An 18,099-nucleotide genomic window follows, 5' to 3' on the forward strand; every position below is an offset into this window, starting at 1 on the left:
AACGTAACTGCAACTAAGACTTATGTACGTATGTATCCACGTATGCATGTATGTATGTGTGTGTATGCATGTGTGTGTGTATGTATTTCTTTTTTTTTTTTTTTGAGACGGAGTCTCGCTGTCGCCCAGGCTAGAGTGCAGTGGCGCCATCCTGGCTCACTGCAAGCTCCACCTCCCAGGTACACGCCATTCTCCTGCCTCAGCCTCCTGAGTAGCTGGGACTACAGGCGCCTGCCACCTCGCCCGGCTAATTTTTTGTATTTTTAGTAGAGACGCGGTTTCACCGTGTTAGCCAGGATGGTCTCGATCTCCTGACCTCGTGATCTGCCCACCTCAGCCTCCCAAAGTGCTGGGATTACAGGCGTGAGCCACTGCACCCAGCCGTGTGTATGTATTTCTGAGACAGGGTTTCGCTCTGTTGCCCAGGCTGGAGTGCAGTGGTGTGATCATGGTTCACCACAGCCTCAAACTCCTGGGCTCAAGTGATCCTCCCACCTCAGCCTCTGGGTAGCTGGGACCACAAGCAGGTGCCACCACACCCAGCAAACTTTTTAAATGTTTTTGAGAGACAAGGTCGAATTCCTGACCTCAAGTGATCTTCCCACCTCGACCTTCCAAATGCTGGGATTACAGGTATAAGCCACCGTATCTGGCCTACAACTACGTTTTTATAAAAACATTTGAGGGGGAATTCGGTGGAGAGGACTACAGAGCGTTTTTATCTCTTCCTTCCACTTCCGAACTTTTCAAATTTCCCTTAATAGGCATATGCATTACTTTAAAATGTTTTTGCATGGACTGCTTCCAAGGGAAGAGTTATATTCACTCCTTTGGGTTAGGACTATGTGATCACAGGAGGCCCCTGTCGAAAGCATAAACACCGCCGGATGGGGACCTGGTGGCTCACAGGCACTCAAAGGCAGATCTTAGCCTGAACTGGGCTTCCCAAGTTCCCATTTGGTCCCCAGGAGAGATGGGCACAGGAGATAGTTAAGCTGTGATAAAAGGACCAAGAGGAGAAACATTAGGTGATACGCAGACAGCCTGGGGTGGGGCCCAGAACAAGGACAGGAGGAGCCCACGGCGAGGGGGAGGGGACGCAGCAGGAGGTGTCACAGGGGCTCCTGTCCCGGCCTCCACTTCCCAGCCACGCACGTCTACAAAAAGAGCCCAGATGCAGGAGGCCAGGAAGGGGGTGAGAGGCATCATTCCCGGAGAGAAGACCGTGAGCAGGCCTGAGCTTCTCCCCGACCACACGTGCCGAAGGGTACTTTCCTCTCCCACTGCTGCAAGATCAACGTGGAATTCGACCTCAAACCCCACATCACCTTAGCCATGGGAGCTATTTTCTTTTTCCTTTTTTTTTTTTTTTTTTTTTTGAGATGGAGTCTCGCTCTGTCGCCCAGGCTGGAGTGCAGTGGTGCGATCTCAGCTCACTGCAGCCTCCACCTCCCGGTTCAAGCAATTCTCCTGCCTGAACCACCCCAGTAGCTGGGATTACAGGCGCCGCCACCACACCCAACTAATTTTTGTATTTTTAGTAGAGAGGGGGGTTTCGCCATGTTGGCCAGGCTGGTCTCGAACTCCTGACCTCAAGTGATCTGCCCGCCTCGGCCTCCCAAAGTGCTGGGATGACAGGTGTGAGCTACCCCGTGGGAGCCATTTTATCCCAAGTGGTGACAGCATCTGTAACTAGACTGAAAACTGTCGGCGAGCCCCACAAGCTAGCGAAACACCTGGACCTAAAACCCTGAACCTCCTTCCAGGAGAGCTCTGAAGACCTGGAACCCCCTGGAAGCCGAAGGGGGAATTCTGTGGCTCAGAGGACCCCGCCTCGGGGCATGAATCTCGGGAGACCAAACAAGGGACGGTGGGCCCCAGGTCGGCCTCTCTCCCCGCGCTTCTGGAAGGACCTGCAGGACGGCAGACAGTCTCTGGGGCACCCAGCCTTCGAGGACCACGGGACGGAGGGAAGGCTTCCCCGGCTGCCGCCTCTGCCCCAGGACACCTGCGAAGGGAAGCAGCGGGCGGCGGGGGCCACTCACCTTCTCCAGCTTCTCGAAGTGCTCTCGGAGGAACTTCATGGGGCGTTCGGGCTTGGAGATGCAGAGGTGGACGATACAGTCTTTGAGGACCTGCTGGATCCCGTGCAGCTGCACGTACAGCTCACAGCCCTTCAGGCTCTCGTCCTCCTCCGAGGAGCAGGCGGGCGGGGAGGCCATGGCGAGGGTGGCTGCTTCCTTCCTGTCCAGAAAACACACAGATCCCCAGGCCTGAGAGCTGCCCGGGGCTGCGCGCCGGATAAACGCAGGCGGCGTGAACCAGGCTTCTCCCAGGAGCGTGGAAGAAAGTCACTGATTCTGCATTTGTCAAAGATCTTTCATTCTGTGGGGCCAGGTGAGGTGTTAAACGTGACGGCCCCCAGAGCCTTCCCTCCCCACAGACCCCGGCAGGGGTGGAGGGGGCTCAGGCAGGGGTGGAGGGGGCTCAGACAGGGGTGCACGCGGCTGAGAAGCCCCTTCTGCAGTTCTGAGGATTCCGGGTGGGAAGAGTGGGGGGGCCCGGCGCCCTGAGGGTCCAGCCGGGGGGTTCCAGGGCCTCGTCCTCCTCCATCCCCCCTTTTTGGGGGCACTTATGTGAAATGTGAATGCTGGGGGCCCCTGCGCGCGGCCTCAGGGGAGGGGGAGATGAGGGTGAGACTGTGGATGGGCTGGGCGGCCTCTGCACAGGAAAAGACAGAAACGCAGGTAAACAAGGGAAGCTGGCGGTGGTGGGGGGGTGGGGTGCGGGAGAACAAATGCGGCGGCCGCGCAGCGAAGTCACCATGGCCAGGCCAGGCCGGCACCGCACCGCGGGGCGCAGGACCCCAGCCCCCCGCCAAGCCGCCCCCGGAGTGCCCAGACCGCCGGGAAGGCGCCCACCCAGAGACCCCGCGCCCCCCGCCCCCAAACCCGGCCTCAGCGCCGGCGAGGACCCTCCCGGGACCCCTGACCGGGAGCCCCAAGCCCGGCCCCGCCCCGCGCGCCCCGCTCCCGGCGGGGCCGAACCCTTCCAAATGTCCGCATTCCCGGGGGGCCTCCCAGGCCCGGGGGTCCCGGCGCAGACCCCAGCCCAGCCCCGCGTACCTGGATGCGCGGCGCCCGAGGCCAGGAGGCGGCTGCGCGGGGACGCGGGGCGCGGGGACGGCTGGCGAGCGAGCGAGCGGGTCCCCGCACTGCAGCGGCGCCGCCCTCCACGCCCGCCCCCGCGCCGCGCGCAGCTGCTGCACCCCCAACGCCGCCCGCGCGGGCCTGCAGCCCGTCTCCCCCCGACCGCCTCCCCGCGGGCCCCCCAACCCCGGCCCCCACCCCCGGCTCTCCCCGCCCCCGCCCCATCCCCCACCGGCGCAGGTTCAGGCCATCGCTGCCAGGACCCCCGCTCTCGCCGCCCCCCGCCCCCTCCACTCAGACCCTGAGTCGCCCACTCCGGCTGGCGCAGGCCGCGGGGCCGCCTCTGATGGCCCGGGCACCCCCCACTCCCGCCCCGTTCACGACCACCGCGGCTGCCTGAGCTGCTCACACCTAGGGGATCACATCCCTGCCTCTGCAGGACACCCGGTACCCAGCAAGCACGCCCGTTCCCTGGGGTCTCACTCTGCCTTAGCGGCCAGAGAGGGTGGCCAGGTGGGCCCAGCCCCGCTTCCCCAGGTGACTCCCAGCGCTTAGGCGCACCAGCTTCACCCCGATGCCCAGTGGGAAATCGGAACCCTCCTAAATTCTTTCCCACCTTTCTTGGGGATCCAGAGGTCACGGAGGCCTAGGAGGAGCCTCTTGGTGACGGTCCTAACCCACAAGCCCAGCCCTGCAGGAAAGGGAATCAACCTCATCCTCCTACCGCACACCGTTGCCCCATCCTGCCAGGGTGGCGGCGGCAGAAACTCCATCTTCCCTCCCCAGAGGCTCCAAATGCCAGGAGAGGGGTAGGCAGTTCCAGCTGTGAAGGAGATGATACCTGCCTCCCTGTGCACACTCACCTGTCTACCCCCGGGGTCCTCCACCCAACTGCCCAGCCCCCGGATCCTCCACCCGCCTGTCCAGCCCCCGGGTCCTCCACTCACCTGCCCGGCTTCCCTGTTGCCTACTCACCTGTCTCCCACTATGCTGCCCCATCTTCACCTGTCTCCCACTCACCCGTACACACCATCTCCCACTCACCCGTCTCTTGCTCACCTTTTCCACACTCACCTGTACACAGACACCATCTCCCACTCAGCCCTCCCATGCTCACCTGGTCCACACTCACGTATACACACTCACCGTCTCCCAGTCAGCCCTCCCATGCTCACCTGGTCCACACTCACCTGTACACACTCACCATCTCTCACTCAGCCCTCCCATGCTCACCTGGTCCACACTCACCTGTCCAGCTTTCTTGTTCATTGCTCAGCTGTCTCCCACTCACCTGCCTGCACAGACACTACACAGGTCACCAGCCCTGCCGAGCACACTCCCCAGCAGGGCTGACATTGCCTCAGCCTCTTCCTGCCAGGGTGAACGTAAACCAAGCAGGCCACCCTCGGGGGTCAAACACGAAGGTCCTTGGTCCTCAGCCCTCACCCTCAGCACCCACTGGCCCCAGCCCCGTCTCAGGCAGACCTGCATTTGTCCTGAGACTTTCTTAGGGATCCAGGCCTGGTCTCTGAATCAGAACTCCATCCCACAACCCACTCAGACCTCTGGCTCTCCCAGCCCTGGCCTGCCTGGAGCTGCTGCTGACCAGCAGTACCATCACGTGCTCCCCGCGGCCCCTCCACTCCCTCCTTCTCCTCCTCCTCCCGTTACTCCTGCTCCTCCAGGGTAGACTGGTGAGGACAGCAAAAAAGACCCAGGTGCCACCTAACCAAGGCGACGTCTCGCTTTGGGGGGCAGATGCTCCAGGCCTGGCTGCTTCTCTCCCGGGCTGTCCTGGGGTTCTCTGGAGACTCCCCGTAAAGACTTCCCCCACACCGTGCCTCTAGAGGAGAGTGGAGGCACCTCTCTGGCTGACCTCACAGGACAGCCCTCTGATCCCGAGGCGCACGCACAAGCCCTCCTTCTGCTGCAATACCTCCTCAGGCTGAGCCTCTTTGCCTGCGTCCTTCTGAGACAAGGATCTCCCAGGTTTGGGGGCTGGCAGCATGCACGTGGCCCGCCAGACATGCGGCCCCTGGCCCCACTGAGCTGTGACGTCTGCTGAGCTCCTCTCCTCATTGCCACGACGGCAGCTCCCACTGCCTCTCTCTTTCACACTTTTCCCCGCCACTCAGATCCCTGTTCCAGTGGCCCCCACCCCCCACAAGGACTCCCTCTCCAGACTGGCTCTGGTAGGAGTGCGAGGCGTGGCCCCCACCGCCCCAACCTGCAGACAAGTTTCTGCCTGACTCCCAGGCCTCTCTTGCTTCAGCCTTACTGGCTTGAGCCAAGGACAGACGCTTCCTTAGTGTCCTGCTCACTGTCTGATCATTGCCAGAGGATGAAATCAACACAGAAGTGGGAAGAAACAGGATCCTAGAGAAACGGAGCCACGGCCATCCTCAAACCAAACCTGAGGCCCTTCCCGTATCTGGACTTCCCAATTATGTTCATCAATAAATACCTTTGGCCGGATGTGGTGTTTCACACCTGTAATCCCAGCACTTTGGGAGGCCGAGGCAGGTGGATCACTGGAGGTCAGGAGTTCAAGACCAGCCTGGGCAACACAGCGAAACCCTGTCTCAACTAGAAATACAAAATTAGCCGGGCATGGTCGTGCACGCCTGTAATCCCCAGCTACTCAGAAAGCTGAAGCAGGAGAATCACTTGAACTCCAGTGAGCCAAGATCGTACCACTGCACTCCAGCCTGGGCAGCGAAAGAGCGAACGAAACTCCGTCTCAAAATAAATAAATAATAAATAAATACCTCCTAGTACTGCCTGAGCCCGTTGGCTTTTTGCTTTTTGTTAGTCGCCACTGAGGACATCCAAGTGAATACACCACTGATCTGACACAATCCCCCCAAAACACACACTGACAACCCCATTAAATGCTCCTGGATGAAGACACAGAGAGGGGTCTGGTGAGCTCAGAGGAGCTGCGCTTGGTCATCGGAGCACGTGGACCTCAACAGGTCGGTCGCCACCCTGCCACGCGGTGACAAACCCTGACGTGTGACAGTGTGCCCAAGCAGCTATGCCCTCAACTGAAAATGTGCTGCTGGTGACTGGGTTACCCATTCAGAAGTCCCAGTAAATCACGTATCTCCCCATAGGGAAGGACCTACCCCCTGGGGTAGGTTATTTTTATCAGCAAAGGTATTCACATTTCTAAGCCCTGTGGGGTCTTACTTCACCCATAGAATGTGCCTGTAGGATTCATCATGACTAAATGTACTTACAGTGACCACGCTTTGCAGAACTCCAACCAAAGAGCCACTTTTTTTTTTTTTTTTTGAGACAGAGTCTCATTCTGTCACCCAGGCTGCAGTGCAGTGGCGCGATCTCTGCTCACTGCAAGCTCCGCCTCCCGGGTTCACGCCATTCTCCTGCCTCAGCCTCCCGAGTAGCTGGGACTACAGGCGCCCGCCACCACGCCCGGCTAATTTTTTGTATTTTTAGTAGAGATGGGGTTTCACCGTGTTAGCCAGGATGGTCTCGGTCTCCTGACCTCGTGATCCGCCCGCCTCGGCCTCCCAAAGTGCTGGGATTACAGGCGTGAGCCACCACGCCCGGCCAAGCCACATTCTTTATGCTTTTTTTTTTTTTTAATCTTTTTGTTGTTGTTTTGAGACAGGGTCTCACTCTGTCGCCCAGGCTGGAGTGCAGTGGTGTGATCATAGCTCACTGCAGCCTCAAATTCTCGGGCTCAAGCCATCCTCCCACTTCAACATCCAGAGTAGTTGGGATCACAGGTGCACACCGCCACACCTGGTACTTAAAAACATTTTTTTTTTTTTGTAAAAAAAAAAAAAATCTCACTATGTTGCCTAGGCTAGTCTCGAACTCCTGGCCTCCAACAATCCTCCCACCAGCTTCCCAGAGTGCTGGGACTACAGGTATGAGCCACCGCACCCGGTCCGAAGCCACATTCTTTTCCCAATCACCACATACCTCACACTTCTAAACTTTGCTCTGTCAGCTCCAATTCACCCTCCAAGATTCAACCAAAACGTTACACAGGGAAATTCCCTAAGGCGCCAGCACTGCCTCCGGAGGGCCCGGGGCTCCCAGGACTTCTCCTTGGTAGCTCTCATTACACGTGCAATTGAATAATGATGGCAAGGCTGCCAGCTTAATTGCTGTCTCCCCTGCTAGGTCAAAAGCCCCAAGTATGCATGGATGGTGTTTGTCTTATTCTTTATTCAGTCTGCATGGCAAAGAGACCAACACAGCTATTTTCTGGGGTGCAGAAAGGAAACAAAGATGCTTTGTTAAGCTGCTCTGGCCACTGGGGAGGCTGCAGCGTGTCGTGGTTTGAGGTGGGATCTGTAGGTGGGCTTCCTGGGTGCGGTTCCTGAGCCTTCCCCAGCCAGCTGCATTCGCTGCGCAACGTCCGTATGCTCCCTGAGCTGAGGATAGAGGAGAAACTGCATGTGATTGTGGCTGATGGGAGAGGCCACTCATCCTCAAATCTAGGTGGATATACGAGGAATGAGGACTGAGAGGCTGAGCATGGAGCACGCAGCACATAGTAGGAGCCCAAGAACTGTGAACAGTAATAATTATTCTCCAGCCGGGCGCGGTGCCTCCCACCTGTAATCCCAGCACTTTGGGAGGCCAAGGCAGGCAGATCACCTGAGGCCAGGAGTTCGAGACCAGCCTGGGCAACATGGTGAAACCCCATCTCTACAAAAAATACAAAAATTAGCCAGGTGTGGTGCTGTGCCTGTAGTCCCAGCTACTTGGGAGGCTGAGGCAAGAAGATCACTTGAATCCAAGAGGCGGAGGTCATAGTGAGCTGAGAGCATGCCACTCCGTTCCAGCCTGGGCAACAGGAGTGAAACCCAGTCTCAAAAAAAGAAAGAAAGAGAGAGAGAGAGAAGGAAAGAAAGAAAGGAAAAAGAAAAGAAAAGAGAAAAGAAAATAACAACGTGGCCAGGCATCGTGGCTCATGCCTGCAATCCCAGAACTTTGCGGGGCCAAAAGAGGAGGATCACTTGAGTCCAGGAGTTCAAGACCCATCTGGGCAACAGAGCAAGACCCTGTCTCTACAAAAATATACAAAAATTAGCCAGGCATGGTGGTGCACACCTGTAGTCCCAGCTATTCAGGAGGCTAAGGTGGCAGGATCACCTGAACGCAAGAGTTCGAGGCTGCAGTGAGCTATGATTGCGCCACTGCACTCCAGCCTGGGCAACAGAGTGAGACCTTGCCTCAAAACCACACACCCACACACACAATGCTCTCTAATATTCAAGTTTTGCATTGTTCACTATGTAGGTAAGGGATGCATCATTTCACGGGAAATTTTGCCACAAACCTCAATAGTCTTCTCTACACATGGCTCCTGGGTGTGGCGGGCACTCTCAGATGGCCACAGGGTCCCCACCTCCCAGTGCTCATGGCTTGTGGGGTACCCTCCCCTTGAGTGTGTGTAGGTCCTGAGGCTCACCCCTGCCCGGTGGGGTACAGCAAAGGTGAGGAGTGGGCATCACATATGATTCATGGCAACATCTGCCTTGCCGGGGGACTCTCTCCCTTGCTGGCTTTGAGGAAGCCAGCTGCCGTGTCATCAGTGGCTGTAAGAGGACCCCGTGGCCAGGAGCTGAGGGTGGCCTCCGGTCCACAGCTAAGAAAGTGAATGCTGGAAACAACCAAGTGCACTTGGGAACGGTCCCTTCCTCAGTCAAGCCTCAGATAAGAATGCAGCCCCAGCATGGATTGCAGCCTTCAGAGGACCCAGTAAAGCCATGCCTGGACTCCTGACCCACAGACAGCCGGCCCCAGGCCTTCACTGGGGGAAGCTTTATAGATACACACACACACACACACACACACACACATACATATATATGTATGTATGTATATATATATCTCCTCCTGCTTCAGCCTCCTTTTTTTTTTTTTCCAGACAGAGTCTTGCTCTGTCACCCAGGATGGAGTGCAGTGGCACAATCTCAGCTCATTGCAACCTCTGGCTCCTGGGTTCAAGCAATTCTCCTGCCTCAGCCTCCCAAGTAGCTGGGATTACAGGTGGGCACCACCACTTCCAGCTAATTTTTGTATTTTTAGTAGAGACAGGGTTTGACCATGTTGGCCAGGCTGGTCTCGAACTCCTGACCTCAGGTGATCCACCCGCCTCAGCCTCTTAAAGTGCTGGGATTACAGACGTGAGCCACCGCACCTGACCTGATCCATTTTTAAGTCTAGAAAATGTGCCTTCATTATCCCTTCAAATACCTCCTACTCCCCACTTTTCTTCTGCCTTCCTGGGACATCTATTCAACAGATATTAGTATTGTTGCTTCTGTTCTCCATATCCCTGACCTTTTCTCTTACATACTTCTTGTTCCTGTTTCATTTTGGTAACATACAGAGCTTCATCTCTTTTATAGGCTTTTTTTTTTTTTTTTTTTTTTTTTTTTGATGAGATAAGGTCTCGCTCTGTCGTCCAGGCTGGAGTGCGGTGGCATGATCATAGCTCTTGGCAGCCTCAACCTTCCTGGCCCAAGTGATCCTCCCACCCCAGCCTCCTGAGTAGCTGGGATTACGGGTGCACCCCATCACACCCAGCTTATTATTTTTTCTTTTTCTTTTGAGAAGGAGTCTTGCTCTGTCACCAGGCTGGAGTGCAGTGGCCTGATCTCAGCTCCCTGCAACCTCCGCCTCCCAGGCTTAAGCAATTGTCCTGTCTCAGCCTCCCGAGTAGCTGGGACTACAGGTGCCTGCCACCACACCCGACTAATTTTTGTATTTTTAGTAGAGACGCGGTTTCACCCTCTTGGCCAGGCTGGTCTCAAACTCCTGAGCTCAAGTGATCCACCTGCCTCAGCCTCCCAAAGTGCTGGGATTACAGGCATGAGCCATTGTGCCCGGCCATAATTTTGTATTCTTTTTGTAGAGATGGGGGTCTCACTATGTTGCCCAGGCTGGTCTCAAGCTCTTGGGCTCAAGCAATCCTTCTGCCTCAGCCTCCCAAGTACCTGGGACTACAGGTGTGAGTCACTGCATCCAGCTAAGTTTTAATATTTCTTTGTAGCGACGAGGTGTCACTATTTGGCCCAGGTGGACGCGAATGCCTGGCCTCAAGTGATTCTCCCGTCTCAGCATTCCAAGGCCTGTTTCATTTGTTGTAACGTGTTGGCCCTCCTGTCCTACTGCCCTGCTTCTGTCATCCAGTTTACAGCTATTCCGTCTGGCAGTGTGCCTGGGGAAAGGAGAGAGGTCATGACCCCTCTGGGTATTCATGCAGTTGCCACCACAATCCAGTTACTTAACTGTACCAGCTCCACAAGGCTCCCTCCTAGTGACCCTTAATAATCACGCCACCCCATCCCTAGCCCCGGGAGATCAGTCATCTGTTCCCCATCTCTGTTACTTTATGGATGTCATACAAACAAAACCACAAAATATCCCTTTGGGATTGGTTTTCATCTGCATAATCTTTTAGAGGTTCGTCCAAGTTGCATGCAGCAATTCTTTCCATTTCTGAGTAGAATAACTGTCTAATCTCCATGTGTGAAGATTTTCCTGCTATCTGCTGTCGATGGTAAGTGTGATTCCATTATTGTCAGAGAAGACGTTCTGTGCAAGTCTTTTTTTTTTTTTTTTTTTTTTGAGAGGGAGTTTCACTCTTCTTGCCCAGGCTGGAGTGCAGTGGCACAATCTTGGCTCACTTCAACCTCCGCCTCCTGGGTTCAAGTGATTCTCCTGCCTCAGCCTCCAGAGTAGCTGGGATTACAGGTGCGTGCCACCACACCCAGCTAATTTTTTGCATTTTTAGTAGAGACAGGATTTCTCCATGTTGGCCAGGCTGGTCTTGAACTCCTGACCTCAGGTGATCCGCCTGCCTCGGCCTCCCAAAGTGCTGGGATTACAGGCGTGAGCCACCATGCCCAGCCCTCTGTGCAAGTCTTCTACATTTGCTAAGGTTTGCCTTATGGCCCAGGATATGGTATATCTTGGTCTCTGTTCTGAGGACACTAGAAAATAATGTGAATTCTGCGATTGTTGAGTGGTGTGTTCTGCAAACGTCAATTAGATCCTGTTGGTTGATGGTGTTGCTCTGCTATACCTTAATGACTATCTGCCTAGTTATTCTAGCAGCTGCTGAGTTGGGGGCTGAAGTCGTCAACTGCAACAGCAGGCTTGTCTCTTCCTCCTTTCAGCTCTATCAGTTTCTGCTTTATACATGTTGAAGGTCTATTGTTTGCTGTACACACATTTGGGATTGCTGTTATCTTCCCAGTGGGTTCTTTTATCATTATGTAATGTCCCTCTTTTTCCCAAGGAATTTCAACAGCCACTCCCGCTTTTTAAAATTTATGTTTACATGATACTCTTTTGCCGTTCTTTTACTTTCAATGTGCCTATGTTATTATGTTTGAAGTGAGCTTCAGCATATAGTAGACATCATACAGTTGGGTCAGGTTTTGTATCCACGTGGCGAACCTCTGTCTTCTAATTGGTGTGTTTAGGCCATTTACATTTAAATTGGTGATATATTAGGGCTTACGCTTGCCATTTAATCATCTGTTTGTTCTCTCATGCTTTACTGTGGGATACCTGAATGTTTTTTAGAATTCCACGTTATGTTTTTGAGGATATCACCATATACATATGCAACCCATCGGTCTATCGGCATCTATGATTTTCCACCTTGAGTGAGTGGACAAACCTTCCTTCCACTTAAGTCCCTAACCCTTCTCACTGTTAAATACCTAGTTGTAGATATTTCCTCCACATACATCACACACCACATCAGTGTTGTAATTTTTGCTTCGATCATCAAATATGATTAAAGAAACTCATGAGGTGAAAGATGGTCAGTGACATTGACTTCTATTTTTATCCAGTCCATTGTCTCAACTTTCTGGAGGCCCCAGCCCTCTTCTGTTAAAATTATCTTTCTGGGCCAGGCACGGTGGCTCACGCCTGTAATCCCAGCACTTTGGGAGGCACTGAGGCAGGCGGATCACCTGAAGTCAGGAGTTCAAGACCAGCCTGACCAACACGGAGAAACTCTGTCTCTACTAAAAATAAAAAAATACTCAGGCGTGGTGGCACATGCCTGTAATCCCAGCTACTCAGGAGGCTGAGGCAGGAGAATTGCTTGAACCTGGGAGGCAGAGGTTGCAGTGAGCTGAGATCATGCCATTGCACTCCAGCCTGGGCAACAAGAGTGAAACTCCGTCTGAAAAAAAAAAAAAAATTACCTTTCTGTTTACAGGGTATCCTTTATGCATTCCTTAAAGGTAGGTCTGCTAGCAATAAATTCTATTAGTTTGCCTGTCTGAGAATATCTTTACTCCTCTTCCATTCCTGAAGGATAGTTTTGCTGGGTAGAGGACTCACAGTCAACAGCTCTTTCCCCTTTACAGTTGAACAATGGCAGGTCACTTCCTTCTGGCCTTTTGTGGTTTTGGTTAAGAAATCTGCCTTCATTCAAACTGGTGTGCCTCTCTAGGCAAGGCATTATTTCTCTCTGTCAGTTAGTACTTTTCCTCCTTCTGTCTTTAGTTTCCAGGAGTTTAATTGTGATGTGTCTTAGTATGGGGTTTTTGGAGGGCTTGTCCTATGAAGGCTTGTTGAGCTTCTGGAATCTGTGGATTTATGTTTTTCATTGAATTGGGGGAGTTTTCAGCCTTTTTTTTTTTTTTTTTTTTTGAGATGGGGTCTTGCTCTGTCACCCAGGCTGGAGTGCAGTGGCATGATCTCGGCTCACTACAACCTCCACCTCCTGGGTTCAGGCAATTCTCGTGCCTCAGCCTCCCCGAGTAGCTGGGATTACAGGTACCCACTACCACACCCGGCTAATTTTTGTATTTTTAGTAGAGATGGGGTTTCACCATGTTGTCCAGGCTGGTTTCAAACTCCTGACCTCAGGTGATCTGCCCGCCTCAGCCTCACAAAGTGCTCGGATGACAGGCCTAAGCCACCGCACCTGGCTAATTTTTGTATTTTTAGTAGAGATGGGGTTTCACCATGTTGTCCAGGCTGGTTTCAAACTCCTGACCACAGGTGATCTGCCCGCCTTGGCCTCACAAAGTGCTGGGATGACAGGCGTGAGCCACTGCGCCTGGCTGGTTCTTAGGACTCTGCTTTAAAATTCTTGGCAGATGATTCCAACATGTGACCTATCTTGGAATTCACATCCGTTACCTTACCATGTTCAGGTTGTGGCTTTCCTGGTTCTTGGTATGACAAGTGATCTCCAGATGTATCCTGGATATTTGGGTTACGATGTTTGCAGACTCCTTGTCCTACTCTATTCCGCCAGGCAGTTGCTCTGTTCAGGTCCAGGGTGTAGATTGCAGCCTATTTTTGTGGTCTGTCATTCCAACAGCAGTTTCGTCTTCAGAGCCCTGGCACTGCCCTCCTCGTCTGCTTTATTCTTCTGGCTCTCCTGGGACTGCTGCTCATTTCCCATGGGTGCTGCCTGCAGGGGTGAAAGGTACCTCCCTGGGCCGCCTGGTGTCACTAGGCTACCTTTTGCTGTGTCAGGACAGAACATGCTCGTTCTGGGTCTCTTTGTGCTAAGAGAGGAAGGGCAGATTTCAGGCTCCTCTGACACCACCTGTGCAGTGCAGACTGTCCACTCGAACCCCAGTTGCACAGCACAGGTTAATGCACCTGCAGCAGCTTTAAAATCGGCCCTGAAAGCAGACTGTGGGGTGAAGGTGGCAGCTACCCTCTAGGTCTCTGTTGGGCGTCCCCTTTCCCAGGGCTTTGGCCAGAGAGAGGAGGCTTTCCTTGGAGAATTTCTGTCTGTGCCTGTTGGCTGTTCTGGGCCACAGGCTCCCCTGGGTACTAGTGCAGGAACACATGAGAGAAAAAGAAAACCCAGGGGACCCACCACCTTGCTGTTCCTCCAGTCCAGAGGTCTCCAGCCCGTCTGTCAACTCTCAAGCTCCTTTCCTCGTCGCCTGCTATGTGCAGGGTATTTTGTTGTATTTCAATGGGAGGAGCAAGGAAAAGTCAAGTCCCACCACCGTAATTCAAGCACTTATTCTTTCTCGTCTTCAGCACTCACTGCCACAGCCTTCCGAGGGCTCCCGACCAATCCGTTCAACGGAAGCCAAAGGGGTCCTTGAAAAATGCAGACTCGATCTTGCCAATGCTCCCACCTTGAAATCCTCAGTCCGCCATGTTTTAGGACAGAGGCCCCCATGGCCTGGCCCCACCCATCTGCTCACTCCCTGCCTGCTCCCGTGACCAGGGTCAGCCTCCCTCCCTGTTTGCTACCTGAGGCTGCCGTAACAAAGCACACCAGGCTGGGCAGCTGAACGAAACAAACTTGATTTCTCAAGATCAGGGTACTGGCTGGCTCCTCCTGAGGTCTCTCTTCATGCTCATACTGCATTCTCCCTGTATGCACATCTATCTCCAAAATTTCTCCTTTTATGAGGACAGCAGTCATATTGGATGAGTGCCCAACCTCATGACCTCATCTCACCTCAATCACATCTGCAAAGACCTTGTCTCCAAACAGGATCACTTCCTGAACTATGGGGGTTAGGACTTCAGCATATGAATTTTGGGGAGACGCCATTCAGCCCGTAACACTCCCATGAGGCCTTTGCTCATGCTATTTCCTCTCTCTCCAACACTCCCCGTCTCCCACCTCCGCCCTTTCACCTGGCTATGTGACATGGTTTGGCTGTGTCCCCACCCAAATCTCATCTTGAATTGTAGCTCCCACAATTCCCACGTGTTGTGGGAAGGACCCAGTGGGAGGTAACTGAATAATGGGGGCAGGTCTTTCCTGTGCTGTTCCTATGATGGTGAATAAGTCTCACGAGATCTGACGGTTTTATAAGGGGGAGTTTCCCTGCACAGGCTCTCTCATTTTCTCTTTGCCTGCTGCCATCATGTAAGATATGACTTGCTCCTTCCCGCCTTCGGCCATCATTGTGAGGCCTCCCCAGCCATGTGGAACTGTGAGTCCAGTAAACCTTTCCCTGTATAAATTACCCAGTCTCGGCCATGTCTTTATTAGCAGCGTGAAAACGGACTAATACACTGTGTTTACTTATTCTTCATATTTCACCTCTGCTACCATTTGTTCAGGGAAGCCTTACAAGTCTAGTTCAACATCCCTTGACACTCATTCTCTCAGGACCACCACGGTTAAACACGTACTAATTTATCCTTCCATTAAGGGCTATCTCATCCTGCAAGACCCTAAGATCTGGGAGAGCAGGGACCATGGCCAGTTTCTACATCATTGTCATCCTGTCCCACATGTTGCAGACAGTGCCTGGTCAAACAAATGCCTGTTGGAGGAAACAATGAATGAAGGTTACTGAATATGCTACATAACAACTTTTCAGAAGTACTGATGGGCCGGGCGTGGTGGCTCACGCCTGTAATCCCAGCACTCTGGGAGGCTGAGGCGGGCGGATCACGAGGTCAGGAGATCGAGACCATCCTGGCTAACACAGTGAAACCCCGTCTCTACTAAAAATACAAAAAATTAGCTGGGCGTGGTCATGGGCACCTGCAGTCCCAGCTACTTGGGAGGCTGAGGCAGGAGAATGGCATGAACCTGGGAGGCAGAGCCTGCAGTGAGCAGAGATCACACCACTGCACTCCAGGCTGGGCGACAGAGCAAGATTCCATCTCAAAAAAAAAAAAAAGACGTACCGACGAACACCACCATTTTGCAACACGAAGATCAACAACAAAAAAAAAGGTCAAACTTGAAGTTCTGTCCTAAAATTACACACATTCTGCCTTTACAAAACTCAGTGCATGGTCACAGATGAGAAGTGCCTGGCTAACCAGACTTGGGGACTCCTGGTTTGCAGTGAGTGCTGTCAAACTCGCGTTCCAGGCTGGGCTCACAGCAACTCCGACTCCAAGCTGTTTAGGCGCCTCTGTCTCCACTCAAGTCCATAGTCAAGGTCACTACTGTGAAACACTGTCTTGCTTTTAATTTCCAAGCTGCCTTGTTATTTCTTGGGAGTAGGCCAAGCTAACTTTAGGAGGAACTTATAGTTTAACTTTGAAACAAAGATGATAACAGCCCTTTCCTGAAGCCAACCTCCTTCTTGCCTGGGGACCAGAATGCTTTTGTAAGACTAACACATGAGCCACAAGATTAGAAATTGTGGTTTGAGTCATGCAGCTAGAGGCCACAAGATTCCAAACCTCCCCAATTGCTCCTTAGGATAACACCACTATCGTAAACTCTAAGATTGGTGCTCAAGATATTTTTCAGGCTCTGCATTCTGATGCACCAGGTGCCACCACCCACACCACTAATCTGGCTCAACCAGTTCTGTGATCCCACCCAGGAACAGAAGACAGCAAGAGAATCAACTTTGACTCCACGGTTTCATCTCCAACCCGACCAATAAGCACTGCCCTCTCCCTGGCCCCCTACCTGCCTAATTATCCTTAAATGACCCGTCTCAGGATTTTCAGAACCTGGTTTGAGCAATAAAGCTCCAGTGTCCTTTAGCCAGTTTCTGCATGCAGCCAGTTTCTGCATGCATTAAACTCTCTATTGCAATTCCCCTGTCTTGATAAATTGGCTCTACCTGGGCAGCGAGTAAGGCGAACCTATTGGGCGGCTACGCCTGAGATCTAATCACAGGCTGCACGTGAAGCCCAGACCAGGCACCTGTCTTACACCACAGGGGGATCCAGTCCACAGAACCAGCGCCCTTCCCTCCTGGAACGGACCTTCCCAAAGCCAGAGGGGCTCTAGGCGGCTCAAACAGGGGCTTCCCGGCTACCCTGGTCCCAGGCGGGACCACCCAGGTTCCTTCTCCAAGTCCTCTAGGCTGCAGGGCAGGCTTCCCTAGAGGCAGGCCCAGGCCTATAGCCCGGGACCCGCATCTCGGGCGAGCTGCACCCTCCCGAGACCTTCCCCATCTGTACAATGGGGACAGGGCAAGGCCCAGCAGGCCGGCTGGCGGGGGCTCCGGCGACTGTGCGGGACAGCGGGCGAGCACGACGGTACAAGGGCACAGGCCCACGTGCGCACCGGCGGGGAGGAAGCAGCCCGGCGCCCCGCCCCCAGCGCGGACCGGAAGTGCTGCCGTAATCTGCGCTGAGCGTCGCGAAAGCGCTGTTCCCCTTAGTGACCGGCGACGCGGGCAAGATGGCGGCGCCGGGGGTGGCGGAGGCCGTGGCGGCCCCACACCCGGCTGAGGGGGCCGAGACGGCTGAGGCGGTGGAGCTGAGCCGCGCCCTGAGCCGCCTGCTGCCGGGGCTGGAGGCCGACAGCAAGCCGGGCCGGCGGCGCGCCTTGGAGGCCCTGCGGCGCGCACTGGAGGAGCCAGGCCCTGCTGCCGACCCCACCGCTTTCCAGGGCCCCTGGTCGCGCCTGCTGCTGCCGCGCTTGCTGCGCTGCCTGAGCGACCCCGCCGAGGGCTGCCGCGCGCTGGCAGTGCACCTGCTGGATCTGGGCCTGCGCCGCGCCGCGCGGCCCCGCGATGCCCTGCCGCGCCTGCTGCCCGCGCTCGCCGCGCGCTTGGCCGGCCCCGAGCCCGCGCGCCGCCCGCCCGAGGCCTGTGAGGAGCTGCGCCTGGCGCTTGTGCAGCTGCTGGGCCTGGCCGTGGACCTGTGCGGCGCCGCGCTCGCGCCCCACCTGGACGACGCTCTGCGCGCGCTGCGCTGCTCCCTGCTTGACCCCTTCGCCGCCGTGCGCCGCGAGAGCTGCAGCTGCGCCGCCGCCCTGGCGCAGGCCACGCCCGGTGAGCACCCCGGGCCCCGCTCCCACACCCCACCCCACACTCTCACCCCCACCTCCACCTCCGCGGCCCCTCTCACAACCCCCGCGGCTCGGCCCCGCCCCCCTCCACGCCCGCACCCCCCAACATCCCGGACCCCCCATGCGCCGCTTCCCCCACCCGCCTGCCCCAAAGCCCTCCGCCCGGCCCCCTCCTTCCACCACCACTGCTTCCCCTGCCTCACGTCCCGCCACCAACGCGCCCTT

At 54.8% G+C, this 18,099-nt stretch overlaps 2 protein-coding genes across 8 annotated transcripts in view; one reads left to right on the plus strand and one right to left on the minus strand.

Annotated features, from left to right (window-relative positions):
- PRKAR1B (protein kinase cAMP-dependent type I regulatory subunit beta) overlaps positions 1-18,099 on the minus strand; it is a 176,940-nt gene that overhangs the window by 158,710 nt on the left and 131 nt on the right. Inside the window, exons 1-2 of one of the 6 annotated variants that reach the window (XM_003819706.3) lie at positions 17,752-17,866; positions 2,046-2,244 (exon numbers count right to left, since the gene is read on the minus strand). In XM_003819706.3, coding sequence (XP_003819754.2) covers positions 2,046-2,222 — 177 coding nt within the window. In that variant the 5' untranslated portion in view covers positions 2,223-2,244; positions 17,752-17,866. Of the gene's footprint in view, positions 1-2,045; positions 2,245-3,125; positions 3,282-3,558; positions 3,653-3,765; positions 3,854-17,556; positions 17,574-17,751; positions 17,867-18,099 lie in introns of those variants that run through there. The other 5 variants (XM_057302798.2, XM_057302796.1, XM_057302797.1 and 2 more) reach the window with 5 other exon arrangements.
- The window catches only part of DNAAF5 (dynein axonemal assembly factor 5), a 63,036-nt gene continuing 61,800 nt past the window's right edge, over positions 16,864-18,099 (plus strand). The window contains exon 1 of one of the 2 annotated variants that reach the window (XM_063606162.1): positions 16,864-17,857. In XM_063606162.1, the coding sequence (XP_063462232.1) occupies positions 17,263-17,857 (595 nt within the window). In that variant the 5' untranslated portion in view covers positions 16,864-17,262. The remainder of the gene's footprint in view (positions 17,858-18,099) is intronic. The other variant, XM_008973113.4, reaches the window with a different exon arrangement.

The sequence above is a fragment of the Pan paniscus genome, chromosome 6 (assembly GCF_029289425.2).
Source record: "Pan paniscus chromosome 6, NHGRI_mPanPan1-v2.0_pri, whole genome shotgun sequence".
Lineage (NCBI taxonomy): Eukaryota > Metazoa > Chordata > Mammalia > Primates > Hominidae > Pan > Pan paniscus.